Source organism: Mustela nivalis, assembly GCF_964662115.1.
Source record: "Mustela nivalis genome assembly, chromosome: 13".
Lineage (NCBI taxonomy): Eukaryota > Metazoa > Chordata > Mammalia > Carnivora > Mustelidae > Mustela > Mustela nivalis.
Window position 1 is genome coordinate 25266281 of NC_139032.1, and position 13933 is coordinate 25280213.

General features: G+C 48.6%; 1 protein-coding gene across 4 annotated transcripts; it reads left to right on the forward strand.

The window, feature by feature from the left end:
- Window positions 1-898: 898 nt before the first annotated feature.
- On the forward strand, window positions 899-13226 carry IDNK (IDNK gluconokinase). 4 transcript variants are annotated; one of them, XM_082695283.1, is made up of 5 exons: window positions 899-1075; window positions 5201-5231; window positions 5601-5687; window positions 10293-10336; window positions 12543-13226. In XM_082695283.1, the coding sequence occupies exons 1-5, from the start codon at window positions 1026-1028 to the stop codon at window positions 12886-12888; spliced, it is 558 nt and encodes a 185-aa protein (XP_082551409.1). In that variant the 5' UTR covers window positions 899-1025; the 3' UTR covers window positions 12889-13226. The 4 variants fall into 4 exon arrangements, with proteins under 4 accessions (XP_082551409.1, XP_082551411.1, XP_082551412.1 ...); XM_082695285.1 differs by having other exon boundaries at window positions 915-1038; XM_082695284.1 differs by having other exon boundaries at window positions 989-1079.
- The last annotated feature ends 707 nt before the right edge of the window (window positions 13227-13933 follow it).

The following is a 13933-nucleotide window of genomic DNA, read 5'->3' on the forward strand; positions in this document are numbered from 1 at the left end:
ACTGAACCTAAAGAAGATCACCTCCTCTCCAGGCCTCAAATTCTTCATCTGTAAATGCGTATCCAGGAACACCCACTCCCGCTAAGTAGGAATAAAACAAAGTTAGTGCAGGGCTAATTGAAACACTCATTAGGTAAGCGATTTATGTCAGCTTCATTGTTTTCCAGGGCACAGTAATATGAACTTGGGTAACAAGGGAGGTTGGGCAGAATGTCGTTAAAGGTGCTTTTAATCAAATATTTTAAATGACACATAATCAACACACTGTTCTAAAGCAAATGGACCCTTCAAAGGGATAGTCCTCCCCTTTAAGTAATTTACAGAGGACAGAAGCCAGATTAAATAGCAGAGCCATGCAGCCACGACCTGTGCCACTATGGCCCAATCTATATACGACCCAAAAGATGTCCGCCTCCTACTCTTGTAACAAAATGCCAGGTTACGATAGGCTGTCTACAGCATGATCCCAATTTCATCAAGTATTCATGCCCACCTGTCTATACTGGAGGAGGCATCATTTTAAGACGGATGTTTACACTCATTATGACGAAAACCAAATAAATAAAATGATTTTTTTTTTTAAAGGATGGATGTTTATGCTGTACGGTGTGGCAAAGTGTGAATTTATTTTCTGCTTATTCTTTCTACAGTTAAAAAAAAAAAAAAAAAAAGCTCCCTCCATTGGTGGAGGAGGACGAGGGCGAGGCTCCCCTGCTGGGGCCTGGGGTAGGAGGACAGTAGGCGGAGACGAGCAGGTGGAGCGGCGCGGTAGAGACTTGCTTGCTCCTGCCGCCCACTGGCTCCACTTCCCCGCCACTGCCAGGGAACGACGAGGAGCGCATGCGCGGGGCGGGGCGCGGGCTGAGGCGGAGCAACGCTGTGGGGCGGGGCGGGGCGCGGGCTGAGGCGGAGCAACGCGGTGAGGGGCGGGACGAGGCTGTCCGGCTCCCCGCCGCTCGGTGCTCAGTGGCGGAGAAGGCGGGGCGGACGGGCCCGGGAAGCGGGAAGGATCCTGACTCCCGGCCATGGCGGCGCCCGGTGCGCTGTTGGTGATGGGCGTGAGCGGCTCGGGGAAGTAGGTCTGGGAGGGCGGGGGTCGCGGCGGGTCGCGGGGGGCGCCCTGGAGGAGGCGGCGCGCGCGGCGGAGGCCGGAGGCGTCACGGTTCCGGGCCCGCGGGGTACGCAGGGCTCTGGGGAACCTCCGGCCTCCCTTTGCTGATGAGGAAGCTGCGGCTCGGGGGCACCTGCTCTCTCCCCACCCTCCAACCTGCTCGCCCCGGGGTGCCGAGACCCGTTACCCCGAGAGGCTCAGAGGGGCAGCCCTTTGTGAAGAAGCGCCTGCAGCGGCGCCGCTCGCCGTGGCTCCGTTGGTCCTCAGGGCCGGTGTCTGGGAGCCTCTTGTCAGAACGGGGTGGAAGGGCGCGAGGCCCAAAGCTCAGGGGCGAACCTCGTCCCACTCTCCCACACACCTTTGTGAGGCTGGGCGGAGGGGCAGCTCCCTCCTGCGAGCTGCAGGACTTGTGCGATGAGATTTCAGAAAGGGCATTTCACCTCTGGTCTGTTTTCTCTGTGCTGTGATCAGCGTTTATCAGCTTTACCTGAAAGTCAGAGTAAATAAATAGAGTTCCTAATCCCCCTAAGGGTTTGCAAGGAGGACCGCCGGGTGCGCCAGAGCCTCTCTGCTCAGCCCAGTCTGGCCAACTTGGGGGCCGGGAGCTAGACTTTGGCTTCCTGATTAGACCAAAATCTAACCGCGCCCTTTACCCGAAAAGGGAGCCACTGCTGCGATCCGCCACAGGAGGCAAAAGACAAACCTTAATCAAGTGGAATAATTTAAGTTCAAAGACCTGTAGTGCCCTTCTAGAATTTTCTGCGCCACGACTATCTTGTGTGGTCAAGTACGTATTAAAGACTCTTGCTCCAGGTAGGAAAGTTTAGGTTTTTAAGATTACTGTGGCATTTTTAGCCTCATCTCTTGAGAAAGTAAAATGATTTGGGGAGCCTTTGAATAAAATTAAAATAAAACATGAAGCGTGAAAATCCCTAGTTGTTGTATGATTTGAAGAAGTTGAATGTAAGACTGCTTCTGTGCTGAGATGTAGTGGAAGTCAAGAGCCCCGGGTCTTGATTGTGCTGCTGCTGCCTGGTTGTGTGAGCTTGAGTAATTCATGTACCCCTCTCTGCTTTGGAGCAGATGGCGGAGTGTGTGAAACCATATGGTTTATATGGTTATGGTATTCATGCATTCAGTAACTATTTATAGAGCTTGATCCTGACTCTGTGTCACTGATATATAATGAACAGGATAGATAAAATCCCTACCCTCAATGAGTTTATACCCTAGTATGGGAGGGAAACAAGACAGGGAAGTGCATAAATACATGTACACAGTGTGGTAGGCAGTGGTGGTGCTCTAGGGGCAAATAAAGGAGAGTAAGTAGAACAAAGAACAGCAGGCAGGATGGTGAGGGAAGGCTCCTCTGAGGCAGTGGTGTGTGGGCAAGACTCAAAAGAAGTGAAGGACTAAGCCTGGTGGCCGGCTAGGGAAAGGGCAGTGTAGGCAAAGGGAATAGAGCAAGTGCAAAGGCCCAGAGGCTTTGTTTCATAGTGGCTTACCAGGGAATCCATTGTGGCTGAGTGATGGGAGATGAGGTCAGAGAAACAATGAAGGTGAGGAGAAGTGGTCGTATGCTGGAGATATTCTGAAGGTAGAACCAGAAAGTTGTGTCGATGGACTGGCTGTGGGGTATGAGTGAGGGAGAAAGGTGTGAAGGACGACTTTGGGATTTTTGGCTTGGGTATCCAGAAGGGAGTTATTATTAACTGACGGAGAAGCAGTAGACAGAGCAGGTTTTGGGAGAAAAAACAGCACAGTCCAATGTGGGATGTGGTGAATTACCCATCAGTTGCCTGAGTGGGTTTGTCAAGTGGTTGATTGGCTATCCAAGTCCAGAGTGTCAGGAGAGGAACTTTAGATATAAATGTAGGAATTCTTGGTGCACAGATACATTTAAAGACATAAGATGTTGAGATAACCGGGGGGGTGAGTGAAGATCAAGAAGCTGACCAGGAACTGAGCTTGTGCCCTCGGACAGTTAAAGTTCAGAGTCAACTATTGCTGAGGGCCTGAGTAATAAAATGAAAATGATTATATAGATCAACGGATATAGAACACTGAGTTCTTCGGTGATTTCTGTGAGCTCTTGTTAGGGCCCTGCAGGATTTTAAATTATACGCCATTATATATGAGAGGGGGAAAAAAATAGCTCAATAGAACAAGTCTCACACCAGAAAGATTGTAGTTAAACCACTATTAAAACAATGTCAAGCATGAATTTTACTTTTTTACTGTTTATTGCCTCCCCCTCTCCTACCTAAATGCAAGGGATCTTTTTCCTTTTTGTTTACTGCCCTCTCTGTCTAGAACAATGTCTGGCATGTAGTAGGTCCTCAAGAAATATTTGCAGACTTAATGGATGAATGAACAAATGAATGAACGGAGCTATGTGAATAGGTGGCAATGTCAGTTTCCTTTATGTTTTAATAGCCTTCGTGAAGCCACCCTCAGGTTCCGGCCTTTTGAATATCTTTTGCTTTTAACCTGGGCCTCAGCCCACCACCACTGCCCTACAGTCCTCTTCAATCTCCATGATCCTGATTTAGACTAACCCGCTTAGAGATCCCTGGGTCCCAGACTGGTTTGTAATCCTTCCTCCAACCAGTCTCCTCCGAGCCGAGCTCTGTGCCAGGCCTCCTTGTCCGAGTCCGTGAGTCCGTGTCAAGTCCTGCGTTCTCTGGCTTAGGAGGTTTGGATAGAGCAGTGGACAGTGGCTTTTCCTTTTCCTTCTGTCTCTTCTTTGCCCCTCTACACCCCAGTCTAGTTAGCTCTTCTTTCAGCTTGTGAGTGGTGGCTGACGTGTTCATCCCTGGCTCATCTAACTTGGGCTTCAGTGTCATTTTGGTCATGCCCAGCTCTGGCTTCCCCTGCCCTGGAGTTGGTCACTGGGAGGCTGCAGTGTGTCCCCCTGTGCGAGCATCAGCACGGGGAACCTCATGGGAGAAGTTACAGCCCTTTGCAATCCTTTGGTCACATCGGGGAGCGGGTCTCAGTTGGGAGTACACGTGTGTCTTTAACACGAGGTCTCCTCAAGGCCTTCTTCACAAAAGAGACAGGACCCTTGAATCCAGGTAGAATGTAAGCAGAGTTTTGTTTTTGTTGTTTTTGTTTTCATTATTTTCATCTCCTGGGGACTAGCAGGTGCTCAGTAAGTGCTGGCTGAGTGAAACGAGTAGTGAGTGGGTACGTGGAGCTCGGTTCCCCCATTTTGAAGGTGAGAAAAGAGGTGTAGAGGGAAAGGTGACTGACATGGAAGCAGGTGGCCAGGTAGTGGCCGCACGGAGACTGTAGCCAGCTGTTGGTACTGAGACCCAAGCCCTTTGCAGTGAGTGCTGCCCACTAGGGGACATCATGTCCTCACCACACACGTCACAAAGAGCATTTCCTTCCCAGGCTGATTTCTCATCCTAAACTTCATTTTATTTTTTTTTTAATTTTTTTAAATTTTTTTAAATATTTTATTTGACAGACAGAGATCACAAGTAGGCAGAGAGGCAGGCAGAGAGAGTGGAGGAAGCAGGCTCCCTGCTGAGCAGAGAGCCCGATGCGGGGCTTGATCCCAGGACCCTGGGATCATGACCTGAGCTGAAGGCAGAGGCTTTAACCCACTGAGCCACCCAGGTGTCCCACTTCATTTAATTTTTTAAGAAGCCCCAAGCAAGGTGGTAATGCTTGTATGAGTTCCTTGAACCTTGTGCTGGGAAGTTAAACTCCCCTGTCCGACCTCCGGCAGTACCCTCAGTAAAATCTCATCTCTCATCAGCTTTTTTCCCCACAAAACATCATGATCTCTAGAACAGGGACCAAAACATTTCAGAAAGTCTTCAGGAGTTTAGTGAGATCTCATATATTGTTTTTTGGGAAAGAAAATTAGTGGTAATTCAGTAACTATTTAAATTCCTGGAGAACACGGACATGTTCTTGACTCTAGGCCTGACAGCATTACTGTCCCTGCTTCAGTATCATGAAATTACTGGGTTTCAACACGGTGGGGTGGCTGCTGTCTCCAGGGCACCCTGCATGGTAGGGGCCACGCAGGGGTTGGGAAGGGCCATCACCTGAACCTCTGTGTCCTCTCCACAGATCAACCGTGGGCGCCCTGCTGGCCTCCGAGGTAACCTGTTCTGATGCCTCCCAATGACGAGTCCCATGGTGCTGTCTCTTTGCTTCTCTCCCTTCGGTGCACTTTCTTTCTGGCCCTTTCTTTCTGGTTTGTAAAACTCACCATGGGTGTGGCTTAGGAAAGCCAGTGGGGCAATCTTGGTTTACACCTTGGTGATGACCAAGAGTGATGAATGAAAGGAGCAGCAGCCCAGTGAGCAGGGATGGGGATGTGGCATGACCGCCTCCCTGCTCCCGTGTCGGGGATGGGGAGTGGAGGGAGGGAGACCACAGGGGGAGGGGCGGTCCCCGGGCTGCCCCGTACGTACGTAGTGTCAGTAATGGTGGTTGTCATCTACACCCGTTCACTTTGTTCTTAAAGCTGGGATGGAAATTCTATGATGCGGATGACTATCACCCAGAGGAAAACCGAATGAAGATGGGAAAAGGGATCCCACTGAATGACCAGGTAACATGTGCTGACTGTTTCCAACCCAGACGCTCCAGCTGGGAGCCGCAGGTGGGGCTCTTCCAGCACGTGGTGTAGGACACTTCCTGCCCCCCCCAGAGGACTCGTGCACAGCACTCCGAAGCCAGGCACCTGCGGTCCTGCACGTGGTCAGCTTTGGCCATGAAATGCTCTCTGAACACAGAGCTAGGAGTCACCCCGCCCCTGTTTGGGCAGAGCCTGCCAGGACACTTCGCTGCAGGCTTTCAATCTGCAGGACGTAATTCTGGAGATTCTGCCTTCCTCCTCCTCCCCATGCCTTTCAGCTGCTGCCAGCACCTCACCACCACCCCAAAGCCCGAAGGATGGTTACAAATTCAAATCTAGCCCTCTGGAAGTGTCCCATCCATCTCGGGGTCAAGACCAAAGAGCCCAACGCCTCAACATGCCCCACTCCCCTCTCTTCGGGTACCCTCCCTCCCTCTCTCCACCAGAGCCACCCTGGCCCCTGTCAGTCACTCCTGCTGCCCCGCTGCTCCCCACAGGGCCTTTGCATCTGCTGGTCTCACTGTCTGAAGTGCACTTCTGTCCCCTCACTTCTGAAATGCAGCCTGCTCCTATCCACAGCTCGGCTCCTGTGCCACTTAGGGAAGTCCCTCTGGGTCTTCTGAAGTAAAACCTCCTATAATAAATTCTCACAGCACCATGGCCCACACAGTTCAGGTCCCAGCTGCAAGTTGGCATTTGATGGTGTGAGAATTTGATTAATATTTATGTCTACAACTTGATTCTACTTCTGAAAGAGCAAGAACTGTGGCCTTTCTGATGACCATTATATACCCCCAGGGCTGGCCGCACAGTCAACATCAGAAGATACCCGTGACTCAATCGTAAGTGCAGGAATGAACAGTGCCTCACTCCTTATGCACCGTCATGAGGCCACTTCCTAAGGGTCCCTCCCAAAGCACAGGTGCAAACCGGACTTGCTGGTGTAACTCGCCGTAGTTCAGGGAAGAGGTGAGGGCCGGGGCCCCAGCCAGGCTCACGGGCCGGGGTGTCCAAAGGGCAGGAACAGAGTGGAACTGGCCGAAGACCAATACTGTGGTTGCCACTCTCAGTGACCTCGGTCCCAGCTGTACTGAGCTAGCTCACTCTCGTCCCCTTATCCAGCCTCCAGGGACTGGAGTCCCCCACCATCACTTGGTCTAGTTCTAGGGACTCCGAGCATACACCTGTCTCTGTTTCAGGGAGGATGGCTTGAGCTGGCCAAGATTCAGACTTTGAACCATCAAAATTAAGTTTGCGACATTTGACTTTAGGGGACAGCAGGAGGGAACCATAAAAGAGATACAGAATAGTAAGTGGAGCATAATAATGACATTATGGTAGAGATAAAGACATAGTGCAGATAACCTGGCTCCACCACTAGGCCTGTGTGCCCTTTGGCCAATGGCTTAGTCTCTCTCTGCCTCCTTTTCCTCCTGTGAAGCAGGGATGGAAGAGGACCCATTTCACTGGGTGCTTGAGGGGATTAAATGAGATACTACTAAAAAAAAATTTATGCACAGTGAAGTACCCAAAGCATTCAGTAAATACAACTTACTGTTGTCGCTTATGTATCTATGCGCACAGGTACGCATCACATAAACTGTTTCTCCTGAGTCTGTAAGTGTGACCGTGCCAGGGTTTTCTCCTTGGTGAGTGCAAATAAAAGTTAAAGAACAAGGTAAAGCAACCCAAATGGATGGAGTTTTCAAATGACCTTTAAACATTCTCCTGTTCACACGCGAGGCTTGTTAACTGGGCAGTCTGGATGGGGGTAGGGGTAGAGTTCAGAAAAGGAATTTATTGTACAGAAGAAAAGGTTATCGGTTACTGGAGGAAACATAATGAGTCACTAAATATATTTAGGAGAAACTCTACAGGTTAGCCGGTCTTCAGACTTTATCCTTTCCGGGGAGAGAAAGAGCTAGAATAGCAGATGGTTGACATTCGTGAGGAGAACTCAGCTAAGAGTGAAGGTGTGGGTCATAGCTGTGCTGGCACTGGGGGCCCCTCTAGCAACCAGTTCTGCGGGCCGCCCCCCCAGGATCCTGTGAGGAGGCCCCTGTGGAAAGTCTGAGGCAGGGGTACTGCCTCCTCTGGGAAAGGCTTGGGGAGGGTTTCGTGCTCAGAGGGCTGAAGTTTGAAGAGAGAACCTGTGCTGAGTATTCCAGGGGCTCCTTCAGGCTATTTAAATGTAAATGAACATAAACTAAACTGTAAACCCCAGTTCTGGTGTTACACAGCCCAAGTGTTCAGTTGCCGCACGGGGCCCATGGCTACCACCAGAAGGTGCAGAGAACACGTCCATCGTGACAGGGACCTCTAGTGGATACGCCACTCAGGCTGTGAGGGGTTGCTATTCGTGTGATAATGATGATAAAGGATCTGCAAGCTGCCAGTGTGCCCCCCCTCCACCCCCCATGCCAGGTCCAAACTGTCCCAGCAGCCCGCAGTGACACTGATGCAGACTTCAGAGTCTGCTAGATGAGGGGGTTTTTGTCAAAAATTTTCCTGATTATCAATGTAACACTTGCCTTGTGTAGAAAATTTGGGAAGTACTGGAAAATGTTTTTACAGAATATATCACTCTTGGCTTTATCTTTTAAAATACCTACAAATTTTAGAGTTTGAATTTTGGAGTTTTTTCCCTATCTTTTTTGGGGTCTATATTCTTCTTACATGTGTTCTTTCCTCTGTGGTCTCAAGTTCATTTTTGCAGCAGGTAAACAGTGGGCCCTGGCCACTGCTCTTCCCCACCCGCTCCTTCCTTCTGCTGTCTGCCTCCCCTAGCAATGCTGGGCCTACTTGGGCTCCTGCGTTGTTCCTCTGAGCTCCAACTCCCTTCTCCCTTTAACCGTCCCCTTCCAGAAGACACTTCATGTCTCTAGATGTTTCCATCACATCACTAAAACCAGAGGCCCAGGAATCTTTCTCTGCCCTTTTGAGGTCCTGATTGAACTCCTGCTAGAACATTTGTTGTGCCCACTACCTCCAAGCACTGGGCTGGGGGCAGGGGACACCCATCAGGAAGGAGATGACCTTGAATGTCAGACCCAGCAGGCAGAGATGCTCATTTGGGTTATGCTGTTTCCTCTTCTCTTTCCCCTAAGTTTCTTTCTGTGTGTTTGAGTTTCATAATTTATCCTATCATCTGTAGTAACCACTAACAGAGTTGAGTTAATTTGCTCTAATATCTCCTAGTTCCAATTTCTGCTTTTGTGAAGAAGGAATCTTAGTCACTCCCTTTTGTCACAAATGTGAACACAAAATTGAAGCTCATGCCTCCAAGTCTTAATACCCTTACAGTAAAGCCCAACCTTTCTTAGCAGGTCACTCACGTTCTTGACCATCTAGTCGAGGCAGATTCTCCTGACCTTCCTCACTGCCAACTCCCATACTGTTCACCAGGGCTATGAAGCATCTGCTTCACACATTTACTCAAGAGTCCCTGTATACCGTCTTTAACACTCTCAGTCTTAGACTGTGTCCTCCTCTCTATTTAGAAACGTACAAGGCGTGCCTGGGTGGCTCAGTGGGTTAAGCCTCTGCCTTTGGCTCAGGTCATGATCTCAGGGTCCTGGGCCCCTGCATGGGGCTCTCTGCTCAGCGGGGAGCCTGCTTCCCCCCTCTCTCTGCCTGCCTCTCTGCCTACTTGTGATCTCTCTCTCTCTGTCAAATAAATAAATAAAATATTAAAAAAAAAAAAAAAAGAAAGAAAGAAACGTACAACAAAAGTGCTGTCAACCGAAACTTACGGATGCCTTTGAAACATTACTTAGAAGGAAATCTATGACCTCTGGAAGCATTTCCGGAAAAATAACAAGAATGGAAAGTAATGAGCTAAATGTTCAAGTAGGGAAAAACAATAAACAAAAAGGAATATGTAGGAAAAAAGTAGAAATGGATGCTGAAATTAATGGAATATAAGCTGTTTCAAAAAAATAAAAATAAATAAAAATCTAACAAGACTGATCGATCAAGAGTGGAAAGAAAGCACAATTAAGAGTAGGAATGAGAAGAGGGCTCTGAACTGGTGATGTTTGTAAATTTAAAGACTTAAGTTGGACAATTTCTTAGAAAAATATAAATTACTGTGGGGGACACGGGCTTGGATGGCCATGACTGATGGCAGAGACTACTCCGCTTTTCCCCGCAAAGGGGAATACGACCCTGCCGATGCTGCATCTGGCTTAAGAAATCAGGAGGGTCTGGAGATCTAACTGTATGTGTGATCTCGTCCTGCTCTCTCAGACACCAAAACTGAATCAAGAATAGAAAACCTGGACATAACATAATGCTCTTTAAAAAAAACTGATTCTCGAATCCAAGACCTCCCTGCAAAAAAGGCCCCAGGCCCAAATGGTGTTTCAGGTGAGTTTTGGTCGGCTTGGACCACTGTAACAAAATATCACAGGCTGGGGCCTTAACCAAGAGACATTCAGTTCTCACAATTCTAGAGGCTGGAAGTACGGCCTACTTCTCAAAACCACTAAGATTTCCCTGGACTGTAACGCTGATGATGTGTTTCTGTACAAATAAACAATACCTGGGGAAGTCACTTTGTGTCTGCTTTAATTTCAGGACAGGATACCATGGCTCTGCAACTTACATGACATTTTACTAAGGTAAGACAGCATCAGGCCTTCACATAAGTAAAGAAAATTCATCAGAAAGTAGAGGCAAAAAATACGTTCTTGAAATCACAACTGGCTAATGGTAAAGGATCACAGAAATGGAATGCACTTGTCAGGTAACCAACAATGACTTAAATTAGCCAAAACCCGCGTGTAATTCAGCTGGGTTCTGGAAATGAACCTACTAGACAGCTCCGCAATTATCATCTGGGAATCTTGGTCAGCCAGTTGGCTTCCATAAGTCCGTTTCTTCATTTGAAAATGGAGGTGTAGTTCCTATTCACAGAATATTGTGAGAATTAGTGAGACGGGATATGGGAGGCACTCAGAATGGTATTGAAAACATCTAAGTGCTGGAAAGGTGGTAACCGATGACACTACTGACTGTTCTAGTCACATCTTTGTCTCCACCTCTTACCCCAACTCCAAGCTGTGGCAACCAGGGAAGACCTGGGGTCATTTGTAAGTGAACAGATAATTGGTCATCAGAATTGGGAGTCCCAAACCGTCCTGCTCTGTATCGTGCCTCTGAGCAAATGAGGTCCCCTCCACCCATCTGAGGAACTGACCCCTGAGAATCCTGGTTGGGATGTGGAGGAGGATGGAGAAAAGGATGTGGAAAAGGATAGGGAATGGCTTATAAATCTTGTTCCTAAAATGAGGATGAGCTTTGCGCAGTGGCAGTATCATAGCCAATGAGGTTTATCCGAGGCGATTATCGCTAATTAAAATGAAGATGACATTTCATATTTTTATAAATCTAAAACCTTTACATCATATGCAATTAGAATATACTTAAAATTAAAAATTCAGTTTACTTTTTCACACTGCACTGACATAGCTGGCAACCTTGTCTTTGCATAGGCTTTGAGTTTAGGGTTCAAGGTTTGAGAACTCCTACTCAACTGGGTCTTAACATAAGTAGATTAGATCAAATATACTGACCTGTGATGGAAGCAGAAGTTAAGATCCTCCGGAGAGGAGCTATCAGACATCCAGACCCAGAATAAATGAGCTCTCAACCATGGCCTCTGGGAAGAGCCAGACGGCCCAGGTATGTAAGTTCGCTGCTGCTGATGTGCTCCATCCACTGGATCTCAAGTGTACATTGTCCGTAGATCAAAGGCAGACACCTGCAGAATTCTCAGTTCTAAAACAAACATTCTACCAAGTACCCAAGCCAGGGTTTTACTCTTCACCTCTCACCTCTTTACTGGAGTCCCTTCCTAGCCAAAGCCGGCTGCCTCTCCTGACCATGGACAGGGGCACACAGCAGCTGCGTGGGAGAGGAGGCTCACTCACTTGGGCAGTCTCGGAGCACACTGGTTTCCCTTTGTGGTGCCTGGTCACGCGGCCTCTATTTCCGGCTCAGGTTTTTTCTTAGCATATCCCTGGACGCTTCTTATATCTTGTTCCCCTTGACCACAGACAGCCTGATATTCCGCCCCCCCACTTTTTAAAAAGATTTTATTTATTTATTTGACAGAGAGAGATCACAAGTAGGCAGAGAGGCAGGCAGAGAGAGAGAGAGGAGGAAGCAGGCTCCCTGCCGAGCAGAGAGCCTGATGCGGGACTCGATCCCAAGACCCTGAGATCATGACCTGAGCCGAAGGCAGAGGCTTTAACCCACTGAGCCACCCAGGCGCCCCTGATATTCCCCTTTTTGCCTGCTTTCTCCAGCTCTGCATTGGTAAATTCACCAGACTCCCAGCATATTGTAGAGTAGGAAGGGGGAGAAGCCAGTTGTGAGTTTCAAATCACTGAACACCTGTGGAAAATCTGAGCCAAGGTGTGTGGGGCACAGGCACCTACCAGCAGCCACCCATGTCCACATGCAGTGGCCATGTCTACATTTGCAGGAGCAGAGCTGACACCTACCAAGAACTTCCTGTGTACTGGGCATGTTGGTCAACTCTTCCTCACAAGTCTACGGACAGGCGCTCTAAGGGGCCCCATTTAAGAGATGATGAACTGATGCTCAGGGAGGTAAATACCTTGCCCAAGACGGCTCAGTTCACTAGTGCAAGGAAGATCTTTACCTTAAAGCTAGGACTGCCTGATACCTGACCACCATTTTGTAATACCTTCCAGTGGGAGAGAAGTAGGACCGGTCTTCAATCTAGAATCAGCACCAGTTATTTCAAAGGTCTGCATTCTTTAGTCCCACTCTCCATCCCCCCTTTTTTTTTTTCAACAGAGATGTAGCCTCTGGACAGCATGTGGTTCTAGCCTGTTCGGCTCTGAAGAAAGCGTACAGAGACATCTTAATACGAGGAAAAGATGGAGCATCCCCGAAGTGTGATGAGACGGGGAAGGACAAACACCCAGCTGAAGTGAAGCTCCTTGTGGTCCATCTGAGTGGGTCCTTTGAGGTCATCTCTGGGCGTTTACTCAAGAGAAAAGGACACTTTATGCCCCCTGAGTTATTAGAGTCCCAGTTCGAAACTCTGGAGCCCCCATCGGCTCCAGAAAACTTCATCCAAATAAGTGTGGACAAAAATCTTTCAGAGATAATTGCTACAATCGTGGAAACTCTAAAATGAAAATCGCTTCAGATCGGGGGTCCAGAACAATCAGGCAGACATTTCCATCCCATCCCAAACTATGTTCTAGTGGTTTTGCCAGTATTCTACTTTCTTGGGGTGAACAAACCCTAGTGTACTGAACTCTACTTGCCTGGGTGTATTTTTAGGCATTTGTGCTCTGGCACATGAGGAGGAGACAGGAGGGCACTTTGAAAGTAAAGCTTCAATAGAAATTCAAATTCCTGTGACCTAATCAGATGATCAGAGGGAATTCTATAATCAATGCTGTAAACCACCTCATTTAGAACATCCTTGATCATGCCTAGATCTGAACAAATAAATGAAACTTGGCTATACTTGGCATCCCCTGGAAATTGGTCACAGGAGTAGAAATGTGTATAATGTGTAAACGTGTGTAAACTGACCACTCACCAGCAAGTCCTAAACCTCTCTCCTTGGATCATCTCAAGATAAATAACAAGTACATATAGTTCATGGATATAAAAAACGGCAAAGGTGGAACTTCAGTGGATGTAGCCTGGGACTCACTGACCCAACTGTCCCACTCATTTTACGGAAACCCCTGAGATCAGGCTGGGGTCAGCCACCAACCTCTCTGCTGCAAAAACTGTCAGCAGTGGGCTCTGGGATAAGGAAAGAACACGAGAGCTGCTCTGGCCCAAATGTGAAATGAACCTTCCCGCCGGGCAGCAGTGTGCCAGGGGCAGCTGGGCTGGGTGAGGCTGTGCCGGAGGTCGGAGGCCTGGGTTTCAGCCCTTCCCCCAGAGGCTCCAGAAAGAGACTTCCTTATACTTCTATCCTAACCAAGATCCTGGAATGCAGCTACTCTGCAGGGTCACTGATTTGCCTTGCGCAGAGAGTGGGTTTTGGGACTAATTACCCATTTTTTCCCCACCAGGGCAGGCAGCCTGTCTTGGGAACTACAAAGAGAATACGTGCCAGGGGTGCCAGAGGCGTGAAAGGGCCCTTGTGGGTAGACAGACCTTGCTTAAGGAGACATGAAACCTCGGATTTTCCTCTCTGCCAGATTTGAGAGGCATCT